At 52.3% G+C, this 20961-nt stretch overlaps 1 protein-coding gene and 1 long non-coding RNA gene across 3 annotated transcripts in view; one reads left to right on the forward strand and one right to left on the reverse strand.

Annotated features, from left to right (window-relative positions):
* The window catches only part of LOC140711752 (uncharacterized), a 35654-nt gene that overhangs the window by 7037 nt on the left and 7656 nt on the right, over nucleotides 1-20961 (reverse strand). The gene's annotated exons all lie outside the window — the stretch shown is intronic.
* Nucleotides 844-10678, forward strand: CA7 (carbonic anhydrase 7). Of its 2 annotated transcripts, XM_007993588.3 has the most exons (7): nucleotides 844-979; nucleotides 3505-3702; nucleotides 7097-7215; nucleotides 8022-8117; nucleotides 8223-8285; nucleotides 9241-9396; nucleotides 9906-10678. In XM_007993588.3, exons 1-7 carry the CDS (start codon nucleotides 940-942, stop codon nucleotides 10026-10028), a joined length of 795 nt encoding a protein of 264 aa, XP_007991779.1. In that variant the 5' UTR covers nucleotides 844-939; the 3' UTR covers nucleotides 10029-10678. The 2 variants fall into 2 exon arrangements, with proteins under 2 accessions (XP_007991779.1, XP_007991778.1); XM_007993587.3 differs by having other exon boundaries at nucleotides 875-3702.

Below are 20961 nucleotides of genomic sequence, written 5' to 3' on the forward strand. Positions count from 1 at the left end.
AGACCAGCCTAGACAACATGGTGAAACCCCATCTCTACAAAAAATACAAAAATTAGCTGGGTGTGGTGGCCCACACCTGTAATCCCAGCTACTTGGAAGGCTGAGGCAGAAGAATCACTTGAACCAAGGAGGTGGAGGTTGCAGTGAGCTGAGATAGTGCCAGCCTGGGTGACAGAGCAAGACTCTGTCTAAAAACAAACAAGCAAACAAACAAACAAAAAATCCCACAAAACTCCGAGTGTCTGGAGTAAGAACCGCAGGGAATGAAACCCCTACCCCCTGGCTAGATGACCTTGGGCAAGTCACTTCACTTCTCCGGGCCTCAGTCCCCTCCTCTGTCAGACAGGGCTAATGGAAACACCCAACCTTGTAGGGTAATTGAGAGGGTTACACTATAGGAAAGACCCAAAGCTTGGCCCAGCACCTGCAACAGCCTCTGGCAGACAGTGGAAGTTCCAATTCTGGACACTTGATGGTCAGTGTAGTTTGCAGTTTAAAGGGGACTTTCCAACCCCAAAGGATTCAGGACCCAGAGCTCAGGTCCCTGGTGGTGGTATTTGCAGGTCTGGGACAAGCCTGGGGAAGGGACGACATGTGCGGCACGGGCATCTAGTGTCCCAGAGTCCGCACAGGTTGCTGGGGGAAAAAGAGAGAGAGTAGTCCAGCCAGGGCAGGGATGGGAGTTGTGGGGAGAGGGTTACTTCCTCCTACCCTGAATCTGTGCTCGGGGTTCAACTGGCTCGCCGGCGGGCGAGGGCGGGGCAGGCCGGCCCCTCTGGCCCTGCTGGGGGGTGGGGGGCGGGTCCCCCGGGAACTGCTCCTCCCGCCAGCCGCTGCTTTAAGAGGCTGCTCCGCGGTAGCGAGCGGGGCCGGAGCCGCAGCCGGAACGAGCGGACCGAGCTGACCGGGCAGGTGCACGGCTGCGGGGACGGCAGCGGCATGACCGGCCACCACGGCTGGGGCTACGGCCAGGACGACGGTAGGCGCAGACCTCCCCACCGCCCCCGGCTCGGACCCTGACCCAACTGCACTCGCCCCAACCCTCTTGCCCAGCTGGTTTCCCGGACCAGCAAGCTCCCACTCTCCAGGCTGGGCCAGGACCCCTCTTCCCATCCCGGTCCCCGAACTCGGCCCAAGCCTTGGTCCCCTGCGCCAGACGCAAAGTCCGCGCTGCGCCCCGGGTAGCCCCCGCCGCCAGCTAGCGACCTGGTGGTTGCGTTCTGCCGCCTCCTCCGCGAAGCAAGCCCCTGACTGCCCAGCCCGCTCAGACCCAGGCCCCGACTCTCACTCACTCGCTTGGGGCGTGCGCAGCGCGTGGGGGTGGCCCAGGGCAGCGGGCGGCGGGCGCGGCGGAGCGCTGTGCGCGGGTGTCTGTGCGGGGAGCGCGCACGGCAAGTGTGCGGGGACCTTGGGGGATCGAGGCTCCGCGTGGCAAGGGCGCAGTGTCCCCCGCAGAGTTTCCCCGCAGAAGTGGCCGAGCTGCCTTCTCGGCTGGTATGTGAGGGAAGGGGGCACTTGGGGGCGCAAGCATGTGTCTGGGTGTCTACACTGAGCAGGGTGTTTGTGCACGTCCGGGTGTGAGTCGTGGGAGCTCGTGGCCCACACCAGCCTCCTGGGCTGACGCGGAAGAGAGCTCCTTCATCCTGCCTCAGTTTCCTTAGGACTCAGAGAAAGGGAGAAGAGGCAGAAGATGAGAGCCAGACGGCTGGAGTGTGGGTCTGGGGCAGTCAATTCCTTTTGGGGCCATTTCTTACCAAGAAGGGGTGGGGGTGTGGGGTAAGGGGTTCCCTGTTTCGCTGGGGAACCAGTGCAGGACAGGTGGGGTGCGGAGAAGAAAAAGTAATGGTGGGAGGAACATCCCCCAGCCCCACTCCTGTGCGGAGAGGCAGTCACTTCTTGAGGTTGGGTGGGGGACTACAATCTGGGAAGCCAGAAACTTGCAGTAGACCAGAGGGAGTCTCTGGCCCCCTCTGGGGCTCCAAGAACAAAGGAGCATATTTTGGAAGAGAACCCCCCAGATCTGGGTATGCAAGAGCTGGAAAGAGACATTCAGAAAAAGATGATACAGACAAGCAGAGAGGGAGAGACAGGCAGACATGGGGCAGACGGACAGGACACATAGAGATCAACTTCTCCCAGCACCTGCCCTGAGCCACCTTTTGTGTACTTCCCCCAGAGCCAGAGTCCCCTGCCTCCAGCCCTTCTTGTTAGTCATGCCCACCATCTCTGAGCACCCAGTGTCCTGTGTAGCCTGCTCCATGGGCCTGCTCCTCCTAGGCAGCCACCCCATCACCCAGGCAGAGCTGGATTGTCCAGTCAAGGAAGAGAAGTACAGAGGACAGAGGTGCCGGCATGCGGCAGTGTTCACAGAGCTTCAAAAATAACCCAGAGGGGCCGGGCCACGATTCTGAGTCATCCATTGGGGACACGGCTCTGTCGGCACCTGCTGCTGTTTTCTCAGGAAAACTTAAGAAGCCAAAAAGGGGGAGAAGCACCAGCCGGCAGTAGCTCTAAAAATAGGCTGCATCTCAGGATGTTCCCCAGGGAGATGCTGAGCCTCTCGGCTGCAGATGGATCCTCTGGGAGGCAGGTGGTGGGCGCCTGTGGGTGTGTATGCAGGTGTGTGTGTGTGCGCGTGTGTGTGTGCGCATGGGCATGTGTTTTGCTGTGGTCCCTTTATGCAAACTTGGGTCTCCAACAGAGGGGTTTGTGTGTGAGACAGCATATGCGTGTGTCAGATGTAGTCTGCAGGGCTGTGTGTTTGTACACATGAATATTCTGGGCCTGGATGCTCTGAGCCTACAGAACACAGGTCATTGTGCACATGTGTGTACAATGGAAGATCATAGAAAGATTAATATGTTCATAGGAAGATCTCTATGGACTCATAGACACACATGTGGGGAGGGCAGCTGTGGGCAGTGCATGCACATGCTGTATATTTATATTAATACTTATGCATGCACGAATGTGTGAGTGGCCCTCAGTTCCCTCATCTATGAAATGGGGATCTTGCTGGTTTCTACTTCACAAGGTGGTTGTGAGAGGCAAATACATGTCACAGAGTCAAAGCTAGGTTGATGTGAGTTTTTGTTGTTATTTATCACAAACACTAACACCGAATTGCCCAAGGTGCAGAAAGAGGTGAGATGCTGATGGGGTCGGGTCAGAGACTTCAGATGCCTGGAGATCTCCCTGCTGGGGAGACTTATTACTCTGAGCCACCCCTGAGCCTGTAGCTGTTATGTTCCCTTCCATACAGTACCTCTCTGGGCCTCCTATCAGCGCTGGAAGGTGAGTTTTAGTGAGACCATTTCACAGATAAAGAAATGAAGGCTGTAAGGGGAAATGGCAAAGCTGGCATTGGAACTCCAAGCCGTGCAGGTCCAATGCAGGGGCCCACCTCTGAAGGGATGCTGAAGAGACCATCCCCCATGGGTGTCCTCAGCCTAAAGCCCAGAGATCCTGGCTGGTCTGAGTCCTTGCCCTCCTCCCCACCTGCAGGCCCCTCGCATTGGCACAAACTGTATCCCATTGCCCAGGGAGATCGCCAATCACCCATCAATATCATCTCCAGCCAGGCTGTGTACTCACCCAGCCTGCAACCACTGGAGCTTTCTTATGAGGCCTGCATGTCCCTCAGCATCACCAACAATGGCCACTCTGTCCAGGTAGACTTCAATGACAGTGATGACCGAACCGGTAAGTGGTCCCTGCCAAAGCCTGGCACCTGGCCCCTGGCCCCTTAGGGTCCTAATCTTGTGTTGGGCAGTCTCAGGAAGCATGCTCTGGTGGGTAAGAAAGGCTCCTCCACTCACCAGCTGTGAAGCCTTGGGCTGATCTTCAGTCTCCTTATGCATAAAATGGGAGCAATAAGACCTACCATCTTAGGTCATAGAGGGGAAAAATGAAAAAACCAAGTAAGGTCGATAGAGCTGGCATACAGCAGATGCTCAAGAAATGCTAATTTATTTCTTTCCCTTCCTTCACTTCCGTGTGGTGCTACAGATCAGGTTTGTTTTCACTCTCTGCCCCATCACTGACCTGCCAAGCCCTCCTCCCTGTGTGATCTGGCCAAGCCCAGCAGGGAGAGAGAGGGGAGCTAAAATTTATGTGTGCCAAGCCCCCTGCTAAGGTCGCAAGTCACTCATTTATTCTTTTCAAGAACCCATCTCTCAGATGGACAAATAGAGGCTTGATGAGCTGCGGAGGGCCAGAAGCAGCCTGGTCCAACCCGAAGGGCTCTCTCTCTCCAGTTCACCTACTACTTCAAGGTCCAACCATCTTGGGCCAGAAAGAGGCCAGTGGGAACTCGTGGCAGCTCCTTCCAAGGCCTCTTTGCCCTGGGATTAGAGCCCAGGTTCTTTCACGATAAATTCCTAGGCAGAGGCCTCAGGAGTGCTGTTCATTGAAGGGATTTTCATCCTTATGACTGGGCCTGTGGTGGGTAGGGTGGTGGAATGGGGTGAGGAAGAAATCTGCTAGAGTTTGTTGTGTAAAGAAGTATTAATAACTGCTTCCTTCCCCCTTCTTCTCCCCTCCCCACAAATACAATAAAAGCCCTCAAAGGAACTTAAGTTTCAAATAGAAAATTAAAAGGCAAAGAAGATGAAGGAAGCCAGACCTTTCACCGGAAGAATGATCTTACTTAGTTCTAAGCTCCCTGGTAGGCTAGGAAAAAACAGAAAGATTGGTTATAGTTCTTGCTGCGAAAGAAAGGGAGTCTAGCAGATCCTCAGGAGAAAGACAAAGCATTTATTTTCTCATACTGAATTCTAAGAAAACCCTCTTACTCAGAGCTGTGGGGAGGGGACATGGGGCTCTAGCTGACCCTAGATGATAGCTTGGCAAGAAACAGTTTTCACATGACTGTCCCTTCTAATAGCCTTCAGAGGGCACTGGGGGCTCAACTAAGAAATCAGTAGCTCAATGAAGTCCACTGGGGTGGGAGAAGACACGGGGGACATGCCTGTGGATCACTGATCTGGGCTGTTGCCTTCAGACCTGGCTGGGGCTCCCTCCGCTGCCCAGAATGCCCAGGCCTGAGGGTGCAGGAAGCCAGGGAAAAGAGGAATGAGATGGTGGGGCTCTACCACTCACCCACTGTGGGTCAGTCGGGAGGTCAGATGGGTTGATGCCAGCAGAGTGCCAAACACACAATGAGTGCCCCGTGAATGTGCTAAACACACATTGAGTGCCTCGTGAATGGCAGCACATTCTGTGTGTGAACTGGGGGAGGAGGCTAAGGGTTCCAAGGTCAAGGGGTGTTAAGGAGGGATCTCCCTCTCCAGGAGCCCATACTATGGGGTCCCAGGTGAGGCATGCTTGGAGGGTGGCATCTGCAGACCTATCCGATTGCTCAGACTGCGGGCTCAGCCGCTCCTGCTTTCAGGGATTGGGCAGCCTGATTGAGGCCCCACCCACAGCTACCACCCCCAGACTCCTAACCAGTGCCCAGGACACGTCTTGCCTCTTTGATAAGACCAGGCAAGAAGGAGGGACTTCTGGACTGTCCTGTCCTCTTGCTTGTGGAGGCCACAGGGCCAAAGCCCTACCCTGGTCACCCATCATGGAGGGGCCTAGTGGAACTCTGAGCCTGGGGTGTTATCTGATCCAGGAGTTCACATTCAAGCCTAGCTGGGGCTCCTTCCACCTCCAGATCCCTTTCAGCTAGAAATTCTATCAGTCCCAGGAGGCCTCGTGCGTGGCCCCAGCTCACCGGGTATCAAGGCAAGAAAGTCACAAAACCAGCACAAGTGGGGCCCTCAGAAGAATCCATTTCTGGGGGAGATGGCACTGGGGGCACCTGGGCCTGTCCAGGAAGGTAGAGACCCTCAGGAGCTACCTTCCTCTTCTGGAAAAGCACAAAGTTTAAAGAAGGCTCAAGGTTTTAGGGAGGCAGTGTTACCTGGTGATTAGTGGCTTGGGCTTTGGACATAAGAGATACAAGTTCATACCCTAGTTCAGTGCCTTGCTGTGTGACCCTGAGCAAATGCCTTGCCATCACTGTGCCTCAGCTTCCCCCTTTATAGAATATGGATAATAGTAAGTTCTGTCCCTCATGGGATACTATGCAGGCTAAACAAAATAGTCTTTTCAACCTAGCCCTGGATCAGGGTTTCAGACATGGGAGGCCTAATTGTTAGTGGTAATGGGGGTCTTGGGAGGCAGGGTCCCACCCTCCGTGGGAAATTGGGCAGGGGTAGGGAGGACAGCTAGATAGAGAGCTGTCCTCTGTCAGTCCCAGACTCCTCTGTCACCTGTGGGCTGTCAGGATTTCCGCCTTGGCCCAGCTCAAGGGACAGGGGTCTAGAGGGCAGTGGGGACCAACCCAAGCCCAGTCAGCCCAGTGAATTTTCCAAATGAAAAATGTATCCCACACTTTGGAAGGCCAAGGTGGGCAGATCACCTAAGGTCGGGAGTTCGAGGCCAGCCTGGCCAACATGGTGAAACCCCTTTTCTACTAAAAATACAAAAAGTTAGCCAGACGTGGTGGCGGGTGCCTGTAATCCCAGATACTTGGGAGGCTGAAGGAGGAGAAATGCTTGAACCTGGGAGGTAGAGGTTGCAGTGAGCCAAGATTGTGCCACCACTTTACTCCAGCCTGGGCGACAGAGTGAGACTCCATCTCAAAACAAACAAATAAACAAACAAAAACACACACACACAAAAAGTAAAAATGTATCTCAGCTGGCACAGTGGCTCATGCCTGTAATCCCAGCATTTTGGGAGGCCAAGGCAAGAGGATTGCTTGAGCCCATGAGTTCAAGACAAGCCTGGCCAACATAGAGAGACCCTATCTCTACAAAAAATAAAAAAAATTACTGGGCGTGGTGCCACATGCCTATAGTCCCAGCTACTCTGGAGGCCAAGGCAGGAGGATGGCTTGAGGCCAGGAGGTTGAGGCTATAATAAGCCATGGCATTCCAGCCTGGATGACAGAGTGAGACCCTGACTCAAAAAATATATATATATATATATATATATATATATATATATTTATATATATGCCCCTTCCTGGGCTGCTGCCCTGGCCCTGGCACTGGGCTGTCGGTCCTCTCCTACTCATTGCCACTCGCCCCACTTCTACCCACAGTGGTGACTGGGGGCCCCCTGGAAGGGCCCTACCGCCTCAAGCAGTTTCACTTCCACTGGGGCAAGAAGCACGATGTGGGTTCTGAGCACACGGTGGATGGCAAGTCCTTCCCCAGCGAGGTACGGGCCCTCCTCCACTTGAATCCCTCTGCTACATGGGAAGGAACGCAGGCCTGGGTAGTCAGGGGCTTAAGGATGCCTGGGGTGGGGCCTTGGAGAGGGGGAAGAGGAGCACCCGGGGTCTTTGGGAGAGATACTTTCTACCCACCCCCAGCACAGGGTCTTCCATCTGAACATGGCCACTGCTGTCCTTTCTGGTCTGTACATCCTGGAGTTTTCTGAAGGGCTATCCAGACCCACTGCAGCCTTGCTGACAGCCCTTCAAGGCTTGAGCCCGGTATTCAAGGCTGTGCATGAGCTAACCTTGCCTGGCCTCATCTTTCCCCTCATCTCTTCATACACTGAGCTGCATGACAAATCCCCTGTCCCTGTCCACACCTGGGTCCTTCATACCACCAAGCTTTGCCTGTGCTGTTCTCTCTGCCTGGAATGCCCTTCCCCAAGGCTTCCCTCTGATAACCCCCCGCTTATTCTCTGGACTCAGCTGTAGGCACCACCTCCTCAAGGAGGTGTCACGCTGGATGTTCATGATCGATTTCACAACTCGTTCCCTGCAAGGCAGGGCCTGGGCCAGATTCCTCTTTGGGTCCCCTGGAGTTCAGAAAAGAATTGGGCCCAGAGCTGGGTGGATGCTACCTGTGACCCTCTGGGGCTCCCCTGGGCCCCCAGGATCCTAATCCTTGGAGGCTTGACAGCTTCCCTTTCCTGCAAAGAGGCCAGGAGTCTGGTGGGAGTGAGGGGAGCCTGGCTCAGAGTTCCCGTTGCCCCTGGGAGGCACAAAGCATTGTCCTGTTGTTGCCCCATAGCTTCATCTGGTTCACTGGAATGCCAAGAAGTACAGCACTTTTGGGGAGGCAGCCTCAGCGCCTGATGGCCTGGCTGTGGTTGGTGTTTTCTTGGAGGTGAGTGGTGGTTTGCTGGGGCCAAGAGCAGCATGGGAGGCCTGGCATTGCCCCTAGTTCTGGAACACAGTGGGTGCTGGGCTTATACTACCCTCTCCCTGACAGACAGGAGACGAGCACCCCAGCATGAATCGTCTGACAGATGCGCTCTACATGGTCCGGTTCAAGGTAAAGTCCATGCCCCTGACCCGAGCAGCTGATGGGGAGAGACGAAGAGGCTGGCTCACAAGTTGGGCCCATCCACTCCTTCATTCTGGGAGTAAACCCTTGCTGAGACCAAGGAGGAGGGCAGCACCAGCAGGGCCCTGCACCTGATTCCTCATTGGGGTCAGCAGCCCCCTTGGGTGCCCAGCATGAAGCCTGGCTGGGTATAGAATTGATAAGATGCTTGTCACATTAGTGGTGGTCTAATAGGCAATGTCACTGAGGGCAGCTGAAGGCAAGGGAGGGAACATCATGGCCAAATACCTCCAGGAGCCACAGCTTTTATACACAAGCAAACAGATGGAGAGGGCCCGGCTTAAGCTGGAAGACAGTATCTGGGATTACAGACATTTGCCCACAGTTTGCATCAATGGACATAGAGAGGCCTAAATCCTGCTGATAGAAATGGGTGAAGGCCGGGCATGGTGGCTCATGCCTGTAATCCTAGCACTTTGGGAGGCCGAGGTGGGCGGATCACTTGAGGTCAGGAGTTCAAGACCAGCCTGGCTAACATGTTTGTGAAACCCTGTCTCTACTAAACATACAAAAATTAGCTGGGCGTAGTGGTGCATGCCTATAATCTCAGCTACTCGGGAGGCTGAGAGAGGAGAATTGCTTGAACCCAAGAAGCAAAGGTTGCAGTGAGCCGAGATCGTGCCACTGCACTCCAGCCTGGGCAACAGAGTGAGACTCTGCCTCAAAAAAAAAAAAAAGAAAAAGAAAGAAAGAGAGAGAGAGGAAGGAAGGAAGGAAGGAAGGAAGGAAAGAGAGAGAAAGAAGGAAGGAAGGAAGGAAGGAAAGAAGGAAGGAAAAAAGAAAGAAAAAGAGAAAGAGAAAGAAAGAAATGGGTGGAGAAGTTGCTGGTTTGGTCCCAGTGGGAGGTCTGTGCTGATTCCCGGGTTCCCCCACCTTGCTCCAGGGCACCAAAGCCCAGTTCAGCTGCTTCAACCCCAAGTGCCTCCTGCCTGCCAGCCGGCACTACTGGACCTACCCGGGCTCTCTGACGACTCCCCCACTCAGCGAGAGTGTCACCTGGATTGTGCTCCGGGAGCCCATCTGCATCTCTGAAAGGCAGGTGAGTCCTCTCAGAGGGCCAGATGGAGGGACGTGGCACTCAGGGCTCACCCCAGGCAGTGTGACTCTCCAACTAGCACCCCACAGCCTGTGATCCCACCTTCAAGGTTCCTCCCCATTTTTTACTAATAAATGTATAGATTCTTGGTTGGGAGTTAGCTTGATTGTTAATCACCAGAACCTAGACACTGGCTGGGCGGGGGAGGATACCTGGATCCTGGGACCCGCCCCCCGGCTACTGTGTTGGAATCTGAATGCTACATTTGCTGATAAGTCTTAGCTAGATGGGCTTGGAACTAGAACTAGGTGAAGCAGAGCCCAGGTTCTTTAATGAGTAAGTAAATGAGGGTCCCACAGAGAAGAATGAGTGGGGAAGAGTAGGGACAGACCCTAAGGGAAGGAGGAGGGAAGGGTAGAGCTGGCTGGGCAGGTATGCCAGATGATGCATCAGGGTCATAGAGGTCCACAGCACCCCCAATCTGCCCTGAGCATCCCTTCTGCTTCCTCAAGATGGGAAAGTTCCGGAGCCTGCTTTTTACCTCAGAGGATGATGAGAGGATCCACATGGTGAACAACTTCCGGCCACCACAGCCACTGAAGGGCCGCGTGGTGAAGGCCTCCTTCCGGGCCTGAGCTGCCCACCTGCCTAGCCGGCCACTAGGGCACCATCTTCCCAAGGGCTTCCACGTCAGCAGACACCAAACCATCTGAGGCTCCCTCCCTGGGGGGTGCTGGGGACCCTCCTTCAGCCAGTTTGCTCCTTGGTCACCCTGGAGGCTTCTGGATGGGACCCTGGAGTCTGGGGCACCCTTCAGCTGCCCTGGGGACAGGAAGGACAGGAGCTAAGCAGGGTCCAAGCCTGGGGCTGCCTCTGCTCTCCAAGACCCAAAGACCCCTGGGAACCTCCTCTGGTCTTCCCCACTGGCAGTGGCGGCAGCCCCACCTGGAGCGCACACTGTGATGGAGGAGACTGAGCTCCCTGGGGCAGGTAGCTGACACTACCAGAGAGACTCAAGCAATAATTAGAGGTGGGCAGAGCTGCCCTCTCGGCATTACCTCTTCTGCAGGCTCTGCCATGCACGCACCTCACTGCCGGGCCATTAAAATCAGCACCCAGCATGCTGGAGGTGATGTGGCCTTCTCCCTCCAGCCACCTGCTGCCACGGGCAGGCCCTGGCTATAGCTTATACAGTATCTCCCCTTGTCCCCACCCAGTCACCAAAGCCACCTACATGACAATCCATCCCTGTTGAATTAATAAATTCATGTATCCATGCAACAAATACCAATTCAGTGCTTGTGCTGTCTCTAGTACCGTCCTAGGCTTTGGGGAGCAATGGTGGTGAGTTAAGCACTACGTGTTGGGAGGGATATGGGTGGTGAACAGGTGAGAGTTACACAAAGGGCAGGGAAGGGGCTATGGGAGCAGAGGAGAAGGGGAGACCATCTCACTCAGCAAGGAAATGAAATTCTGGCCAGGCATGGTGGCTCACACCCACAGTCCCAGAACTTTGGAAAGCCAAAGCAGGTGGATCACTTGAGCTCAGGAGTTTGAGACCAACCTGGCCAACATGGTGAAACCCCGTCTCCACTAAAAATACAAAAATTAGCTGGGTGGTAGTGGTGCACACCTGTAATCCCAACTACTCAGGAGGCTGGGGCAGGAGAATCGCCTGAACCCAGGAGGCAGAGGTTGCAGTGAGCCAAGGTTGCACCACTATACCCCAGGCTGGGCAACAGAGCAAGACCCTCTCAAAAAGAAAGAAAGGAAGAAATGAAATTCCAACCAGTAATCCAAATCAGATAGAAGGGAACAGCATGTTTGAGGCCAAAGGAAGGGCAAGTGTTCAGGCTCAGAGGTGAGAGAAAGCCCAGTGTGGTTGTGGGGCTCAAAGGGCTCAGAGGGGCTAGAGCCCTGGGGCAAACCTGGGACCCCGCCCCCAGGCTGACAGGGAGCTACCAAGGGCTTGAGTAGAGGAGGGGCAGGCCAGGCCTGCAAATGGGGAAGATCCCTGAGGAATGCGGATGGGCAGGCAGGAATGGTGGCAGGGAGTAAGGGGTGGCCTGTGTCCTGGAGGGAGGGGGCAGGGTGGAGGGAGGTGGAAGACACAGGACTGGATGAGAGAGATTTAGGAGGTGGTGCCCAAAATACAGTGTTTGGCTGTCCAGGAAAGAGAGGAGTCCAGAGCATATCCCTGAGCAGAAAGTGGAGCCTTCACTTGCTCTGGGAACACTATAGGGAAGCTGACCACATTGGACATGCAGCATTGTGGGGTCCTGGAAGGAAAATCTAAGGGGGCATGTGCCTTCAGGCCCAGGCCCTGCACACGCACAACTCCAAGAGGGTTTTGTTTGTTTGTTTGTTTGTTTGTTTGTTTGTTTGTTTTTGAGATGGAGTCTTGCTCTGTAGCCCAGGCTGGAGTGAGTGGTATGATCTTGGCTCACTGCAACCTCCGCCTTCCAGGTTCAAGCAATTCTCCTGCCTCAGCCTCCGAGTAACTGGGATTGCAGGTGTGTGCCACCACACCCAGCCAATTTTTTTTTTTTTTTTTGAGACGGAGTCTCTCTCTGTTGCCCAAGCTGGAGTGCAGTGGCGTGATCTCCGCTCACTGCAAGCTCCGCCTTCCAGATTCACGCCATTCTCCTGCCTCAGCCTCCCGAGTAGCTGGGACTACGAGTGCCCGCCACCACGCCTGGCTAATTTTTTGTATTTTTTAGTAGAGATGGGGTTTCGCAGTGTTAGCCAGGATGGTCTCGATCTCCTGCCCTCGTGATCCGCCCACCTCGGCCTCCCAAAGTGCTGGGATTACAGGTGTGAGCCACTGCGCCCAGCCCTGCAGTGCTTCTTTAAATGTGCATCCTCACCTTAGTCCCTAGTCCAAGTCCAGAGAGTGCCCAAAGGCAAGTTCACAGTTGGGCCTAGAGACCAAGTGTTGATCGTGACCCAGATGAGACAGGGGCAGGAGTAGGAGGCAGACACTGGGGTTGCTAGGGAGTGAGGGGAGGTGAGAAACTGGGACCTCACATGTACAAGTTTAGTCGTGAAAGGGGAGAAAGGGACAGTGGGGCAGGCTGTGGGGAGATAGGAATGTCCAAACACCCTTGGGAAAGAGGCCCCACTGCAGGGCCAGGAGGGGCTGGTGATGCATGTCATCTGCTCACTTTGTCCACAGTCCTGTCATTGTCACTATACCAGAAGGGAACTCCCAGGCCACAGGGCACTTTTGGGTCTTAGATTTCTAACTTCAACCTCAGTGATGTGAGGAAGAGAAAGGCTTGCTCTATGGAGCCCCCTCCTACTCCAACGCTTAGGGCAAACCTGTCTCCAGAGTGGAGAGGAGTAGGGTGTACAGGAGGAGCGGGCCAAATAGAGAGTTACCCTGCAAGCACCCCTGGTCTGATCTAGGTAGGGGCCATTTTCTCCCTCCACTTTTGAGGAAATGGTGAGGAGCGGGAGAGAGGTGTCTGGAGGACAGCATTTTCTCAGCTTGGAGGCAGGCAGCTGTGGCAACTGGGAAGCAACGCCAGTAATGTTCCTGTTAAAACAGGCAAAGGGCCTGAGGCAGACATCCAGCTCTCCCTGCGATCCAAGAACTGTTGTTACACCCATTTTACAGATGAGGATGATGAGGCTCAGGGAGGTTAGGTAGGCAGGTCACAGAGCAGGATTTGAACCAGGATCTGTCCAAACTCTTCTACTCTATATTAGAGCAACTGGGCTCAAAGGAGGGTGGGATGGGTATGGTGGTGGCCATCTGGAGGTGGCATAATAGCCCCAATGCTGCTAACTGTGCCAGGGACCCTGTCCAGCCCTTCCCAGGGATGGTGGCAACACAGGCCTGGCGCTGCAGAGGACTTGGAAAATGGGAGCTGGTTTTATAATAATTATCCCGAGGCTGCCAAGAATCCTCACTCCCTAAGTCCTTTCCCTTAATTCACTTTTTAAATTTAAAACTATTTTAAAGCTGAAAGTGGCCTCCTTATGTTATAATTACAGCCCCATATTTGACCCTATTATATCCAAATGGGCTGTCCCAGCTGGATGCCAGCATACCTGGCCTCAGGGGACCCAGGACTGGGTCCTAAGTCCTCACCCAGGACAGGATTTTCTCCTGGAGGTGATGCTGGGGACATTTGGGACACCCAAGACAAGATGAGCTCTACTTGCTCCCAGGACCCCAGAGGGGCCCTCCCTGGGCAGCCAGGGGTGGCCCTTGGATTGATCCAGGCAGGACTGTGGGCCTGCCAGCAGCCACAGCCTGCGGAGTCTGTGCCCAGGCAAGGGTCACAGTCTTCCCTCCAGTGCAGGCTGTGGGCCCCAGAGCAGGTCCCTTCTATGGGGCGGGCCTCAGGACGGGGGATGGCTGTGAAGATCTGATCCCCCTGAAGCTCCTCCTGCAGAGGGCTGTCTTCCAACCCCATGGTCACCCTATAGCTGCTGCTGCTGCAGAGGCCTGGGAGTGTCCCCTCACAGCTAGCCCTGGACACACATCCACTGGCGTGCTCATCTGTGGGAAGAGTGATCTGTGACCTGAGCAACAGCTGGAGACAGGGACAGAAACAGGTCTGAGGTGGAGGTTGCAAGATAACCTGACAGTTGATGCCTGCGGGGGAGCCACAGCGGATGTCCAAGCTAAGAGGGGTTGGAGCAGGGCAGAAGGCTTTCAGACGCAATTGGAGCTGGCCTGGGATTGGGAAGAGAGGTCAGACAATGGCCTGAGCATCTTGGGGATCCTCTCACGCCCATGGGTCACAACACCAACTCTGAGGCCACCCTCAAAGGCCAAATGTACTGCTGGTTGGTCAAGACTCGGGGGAGGAGGAGATGTGACTCTTTGAACATGAAATGTTCTGGCATTTATCCCCTAGCCAGAGGCAAGACCTGGGGAATGTATCTCCTTTGAAGTCTTATCTGCTCACAAATCCAAGGGCCCACTTACCCTGGTCATACCTGGGTTTTGCGCCACATGTCACTCAAACCCTCTGAAGCTTATTTCCTCCTCTGTAAAATGGAAATGACATGTGAGCCATATCTGTAATTTAAAATTTTCTAATAGTGATATCAAATGTATAGAAAGAGACATAAGACTGGGTGCAGTGGCTCACATCTGTAATCCTAGCACTTTGGGAGGCCGAGGCAGGAGAATCACTTAAGCCCAGGAGTTCCAGACAACATCCTGGGCAACATAGCAAGACCCTGTCTAAAAACAAAAATGTAGCCAGGCACCATGGCTCACATGTGTAACCCCAGCACTTTGGGAGGCCGAGGCAGGAGGATTACCTGAGGTCAGAAGTTCGAGACCACTCTGGCCAACATGGTGAAACCCCATCTCTACTAAAAATACAAAAATTAGCTGGGTGTGGTGGTGTGCACCTGTAATCCCAGGTACTCCGGAAGCTGAGACAGGAGAATCGCTTGAACCCAGGAGGCAGAGGTTGCAGTGAGCCAAGATTGTGCCACTGCACTCTAGCACAGGTGACAGAGCAAGACTCGGTCTCAAAAAAAAGAAAAGAAAAATGCAAAAAGAAACAAGTCATTTAAATAATGTACTTAATTTAACCCAACTATATCCAAAATATATACATTTTAATCTGTCACTAATATTAATAGAAAAAAACTAACGAAATATTTTACATTCTTTTTTTGTGCTAAGTCTTTGAAATCTAGTGTGTGTTTTATGCTTATAGTACAACTCTGTGGAGGACAGCCCCATTTCATATGCTCAAAGCCTTATTTGTCAGTATATAGTTACACATCATTTTTTTCTTTTTTTTTTTTTTTGAGACAGAGTTTCGCTCTTGTTGCCCAGGCTGGAGTGCAATGGTGCTATCTCGGCTCACTGCAACCTCTGCCTCCCAGGTTTAAGCAATTCTCCTGCCTCAGCCTCCAGAGTAGCTGGGATTACAGATGCCCGCCACCACGCCCGGTTAATTTTTTGTATTTTTAGTAGAGACATGGTTTCACTATATTGGCCAGGCTGGTCTTGAACTCCTGACTTCAGGTGAACCACCTGCCTTAGCCTCCCAAAGTGCTGGGATTGCAGGCATGAGCCACTGCGCCTGGCCTGCACATCTTAAAAAAAAAAAAACAGAAAACAGAAAAAAAAGAAAGAAAAAAAGAAAAAAGCCATATGTGGCCCACTACGGCGGCACGTGCCTATAGTCCCAGCTATTCAAGGGGCTGAGGCAAGAGGATTACTTGAGGCCAGGAGTTCAAGGGTATATTGCATGATGATCACTTCTGTGCATAATCACTGCACTCCAACCTGGGCAACACAGTAAGACCCCACTGCTAATTTTAAAAAATAAGAAAAAGGAAAAAAAAGCCATATGTGGCCATTGGCTACCAAATTAAACAGTACAGTCCTAAATGGATGTCACTCTGCTGGACAGGTGTCTGAGAAAGCCCTCTGGCTGGGCGTGCAGCCAGGCAAAGTGGCAGGAATGAGTCAGACCTGCTCCCAGCCTCTGTCCTCCACAAGAACAGCCTCAGAACATTTGATGCCAAGTTGGCTCCCTCTGCCAGGGCCTTCCTCCCCCAGGAAACCTCTCTAACCTCACTTCACTCCAGCCTGGCTGGCTCTGCCCCAGGCCACCCTGAAGGGCCCTTCCTGTTCCACTGAGAGAAAGGCCAAGACCCTCAGCAAGGAACTGACTGCAGAGGAGTGCTGGGAGTCAGGGGAGGTGGTAGTCCTGGCTTGGTTGAGCTTCGATTAGTCTGAGAGAGTTTCCTGCAGGAGGGGCCCAGAGCAAAGAAGCTGGCATCCCAGGAGAGGGGCGGAAGCCTCAGCTGCAGAGAGCATTTACAGACAGAAAAAGAAGGCCTGGCTCTTGCCCAGCCTGTATCAACACAAAGAAGAAGCGGGGCTGAGGAGACAGGGGCTCCCAGGCTGCAGACTTCAAATGCCAGGCAGAGGTTTACCCTAACATCCACAGGCCATGGGGGTCATTGAGGTCTAAAGCAGGGGCTGAGGACCTCCTGGGCTGGAGGAAGAGGACTCTTGCTGAGGCTTAGAGAGCACCAGGCATCACTTGGTTTGAATTCACCTTCTAACCCAGGGCATGAGTGCAAATTCTGGCAAGTGCAATTCATCAACTTCTGCTGCTGCCTCTCCTCAGCCCTGCGGGATGGAATCATGCCTGGACCCTGGCAGCTTCCAGTTTGGCAGTCTGTAAGTGTAACCTACACTCCTCCAGCAGCAACTCAAGTGCTTTTGTCTTCCGGGACATAGGAGGGTGAGCACATGGTTCCTTTATTCCTACCAAGAGGCCCTCTTAGACTGGCACTGCGAGAAAGGCATGGGGGCACGTGAGCCCCTGGGGTCACCTGGGCTCCCAGGTGTCCCTCAGGTTTTTGGGAAAAACTTGAACCTCTTTTTCCTCCTCCTCTCTCAGCTCCTGCTCTCAGCATGGATGTCCAGACACAGGAAGCACCAGAGGGCACACAGCCTGTCTCTCCAGTTACCTAGGCCCCCCAGGGACCTGGAAAGTAGTCCCTTGTTACTACTGATCTTGAGTGTTTAGGAGCAGGGGTTGGAGGTACAACTTCTTCAGCCAGAGGGAGCCATGATAGGGTCAGTATGCCATCTAGGAGCTGGGTGCAGTGGCTCACACCTGTAATCCCAGCACTTTGGGAGGCCAAGACAGGCAGATTCCTTGAGCCCAGGAGTTCAAGACCAGCTTGGGGAATGAAGAGCAAGGCAATAGCAACGACTCTATAAAAAATACCAAAAAATTAGCCAGGCATGGTGACGTGTCCCTGTAGTCCCAGCTCCTCAGGAGGCTGAGGCAGGAGGATTACTTGAGTCTGGGAGGTCGAGGCTACAGTGAACTATGATTCTGTCACTGTACTCCAGCCTGGGCAACAGAGCAAGACCCTGTCTCAAACAACAACAAAAACAACAACACACAAGCCACCTAGGGAATCCTAGGGCATCTGAGCTAATCCCCTTATATAGATACAATAGCTGAGGCCCAAAGAGGAAACAGAATCTGTCAAAGTGAGTTGGCAGGACAGCCAAGATTTATGACTCTTCACTCTATCCACAGAGCATTATGTAACAGAAAGACCCCTACCATTTGGCCGGGCTCAGTGGCTCACACTGGTAATCCCAGTGCCTTGGGAGGCCAGGGTGGGAGGATCACTTACACCCAGGAATTCAAGACCAGCCTGGCAACATAGCAAGACTCTGTCCCTACCAATAAATAAATAAATAAATAAAATTAAAATTAGCTGACAGTAGCTGTCCATGCATCTGGTCTTAGCTACTCAAGAGGCTGAGGTGGGAGGATAGCTTGAGCTCAGGAGCTCTGAGCTCTGATCACACCATTTCATTTCAGCTGGGGTGACAGAACAAGATGAAAGAAAGAAAGAGAGAAAGAGAGAGAGGGAGGGAGGGAAGGAAGGAAGGAAGGAAGGAAGGAAGGAAGGAAGGAAGGAAGGAAGGAAGGAAGGAAAAAGAAAGAGAAAGAAAGAGAGAGAAAAAGAAAGAAAGAAAGAAAGTAAGAAAGAAAGAAAGAAAGAAAGAAAGAAAGAAAGAAAGAGAGAGAAAGAAAGACCCCCCTCTCCAAATAACTCCCTGGCAGCCCGTCATAATGGCTGAAATCCTGCCATTGGAGCTGCATTGCTCGCGGTTAAGGCATGGTTGCCTGATGAATGCAAGTGCCGCTGCGAAGGCCACAGTCAGTAACACCTTGTCGGGGAACGATGTTACCACCTCCTTTTCAGTCTGCTGTGTGATCGCTTTGCCAGGCCTCAGTTTCCCCATTTGTAAAATGTGTCCATGGGAGTCCTAGAAGGCCTCAGGTAGAACTTGAAGGAGGAGAGAAAGTGGATTCCCTCCGCAGAAGTAGAGTCAGACTTGTGGCCAAGCTGGGGGCAAAACGCACCAGATCTTAGGCTGTGGGTCACCCCATGTGCCTCCTAAACTGAAAGGGGCCATGGGGCTGGGGCAAAATCAGCAAGGGCTAATAACTGGAGGAGCCCCCAAGCTCAGGAGGTTGAGGCTGCACTGAGCCAAGACCGGACCATTGCACTCCAGCCTGGGTAACAGAGGGATACCTTGTCTCAAAAAAACAGAAGGGGAGAGGAAGGGAGGGGACAGGAAAGGAGGGGAGGGTAGGGGAGGGGAGGAGAGGAAAGGGAAGAGCTAGTTAGGTAGTAGGGTATCCTCAAATTGGGTTTGTTTGATGTTTTCGCATGAAAAGATTGAGGTTATTTTGCTGGAATATAATTAAAAATGATCCATTTTCAGTGTCATATCAATATCAATAGGCACTTGATTTGTACCTTTTTTGGAGATGTAAATTTTGATTTTAATTTTTTTATTGAAATGTAATATATGTACAGAAAAGTACATACCCTCCTTCTTTATGGTGTTTTTTCTTTTTTTTTTGTTTGTTTTTTCTTTTTTTTTTGAGATGGAGTTTCGCTCTTGTTGCCCAGGCTGGAGTGCAGTGGCGTGATCTTGGCTCACTGCAACCTCCACCTCCTGGGTTCAAGCAATTCTCCTGTCTTAGCTTCCTGAGTAGCTGGGACTACAGGGGCCCACCACCACGCCCAGCTAATTGTATTTTTAGTAGGGATGGGGTTTCACCATGTTGACCAGACTGGTCTCGAACTCCTGACCTCAGGTGATTCACCTGCCTCAGCCTCCCAAAGTGCTGGGATTTCAGGCATGAGCCACCGGGCCTGGCCAGTATATACCCTTGATGCACTTTCACAACCTGAACACATCTGTGTAAGTAGGATCCAGATCAACAAAAGTGTATTTCCTGCACCCCAAGCCCCACATGTCCCCACCGAGTTATTACCTCCTCAAAGTAACCATCATCCGGACTTCTAAGAGTATAAATGATATTTGCCTGACTTTGAACTTCCAATAAAGGAAGTCATTCTTTTCAGAAACCTCTTTTATTTCTGGATTTTTTGCTTATGTTTGTGAGATTCTCAGAACCTACTTGTATATTGATAAATTCAATGTCTCCCATTATGAGCCTGAAATGAAATTCAAACTAATCTATGCACGCAATTTCAAAAAATCAATTTGATGCCTTAATTGTAATATAAAGGACAGTAATTTATAACATATAATAAAATATATGTATTTAAATGTATATAACTAAAATTGTATTTATATATACAAATCATGTAATTTTTAATGAAAACAGTATTTATGTCAGTATGTAAATGGTGGGGGCACAATGACACTAAAGATGTGATGAAGTCTTCTGATGTTTGTACCCATATTGTTTTTCTTCCTTTTTTTTTTTTAGAGACAGGGTCTCACTCTGTCATCCAGGCTGGAGTCTGGTGGTGCGATCACAGTTTACTGCAACCTTGACCTCCTGGGCTCAAGCGATCCTCCTGCCTCAGCCTCCCCAGTAGCTGGGGCTAAAGGTGTGTACTACCACGCCTGGCTAACTTTTGTATTTTTTTGTAGAGACAGGATTTCACCATGTTGCTCAGGCTGGTCTTGAACTCCTGGCCCCAAGTAATTCTCCCACAAGTGCTGAGATTACAGACATGAACCACCACACCCAGCCTGTACCCATATTTTGAAGCTCCATAAATAGCAGTTTCAGATGCATACCAGGCAGAAGAAAGTGAGTATCTTTGCCCCCATGCTGTGAGATTCCTAGATGATGGTAACTCCTGGTAAAATTCTCAACACAAAGTACCATCTTCCCTCATTTCACTTGATAATTGCATTCTTGGAAAATATTCTACATATTAAAACTATGCAAAAATTCCTTTGTGTTTCCAAATAAAACAGAGCAAGGTTGTAGGTTCAAATGATGATAAACAGATTGTTCATCAGATACCTGCAGAGACCTGTTTAAAAAACAAAACAAGACTGGACATGGTGGTTCACACCTGTAATCCTAGCACTTTGGGAGGCCGAGGTGGGCGGATCACCTGAGGTTAGGAGTTTGAGACCAGCCCGGCCAACATGGTAAAAACCCGTCTTTACAAAAAATACAAAAATTAGCTGGGTGTGCTGGTGGACATCTGTAATCCCAGCTACTAGGGAGGCTGAGGCAGAAGAATCGCTTGAACCCAGGAGGCGGAAGTTGCAGTGAGCCAAGATTGTGCCACTGCACTCCAGCCTGGGCGACAGAGCGAGTCTGTCTCAAAAAACAAAACAAAACAGATTGTTCACCTGTCTGAACATCCAGGTGGGACACTCGAAGGTCAGGAAGGATTCAAACAATCCCTTGTTGTGTGGAACTGGGGAGGACTCCTGGCACCTCTGACCACCCCAAATGCCAGGGGTCTCCCCAACCATGCAACAACCCCTTCCCCCAGATGCTCTCCAGGATGGTACAACAAGTCTAGGCGATGGGAGGAGAGGCCACACTTTGGGGAAGAGCACCTCAGGAGGGCAGTGAATAAAGTGTTGGTGTTGGTCTGAAGGAGGTGGAGGCCCAGGTGGGAACATTGATAGGGGACTCTGAGGTGCAGCATCCCCATAGCAAATCCTGGGGGAGCAGGCTGGTCTCTGGGGGTGGAAGGTGGGGAGGCCCTATATGGGCCTTGCTGCCCAAGACCCCAGGCCTTCTGCAT

This window comes from Chlorocebus sabaeus, chromosome 5 (assembly GCF_047675955.1).
Source record: "Chlorocebus sabaeus isolate Y175 chromosome 5, mChlSab1.0.hap1, whole genome shotgun sequence".
In the NCBI taxonomy this organism is placed as follows: domain Eukaryota; kingdom Metazoa; phylum Chordata; class Mammalia; order Primates; family Cercopithecidae; genus Chlorocebus; species Chlorocebus sabaeus.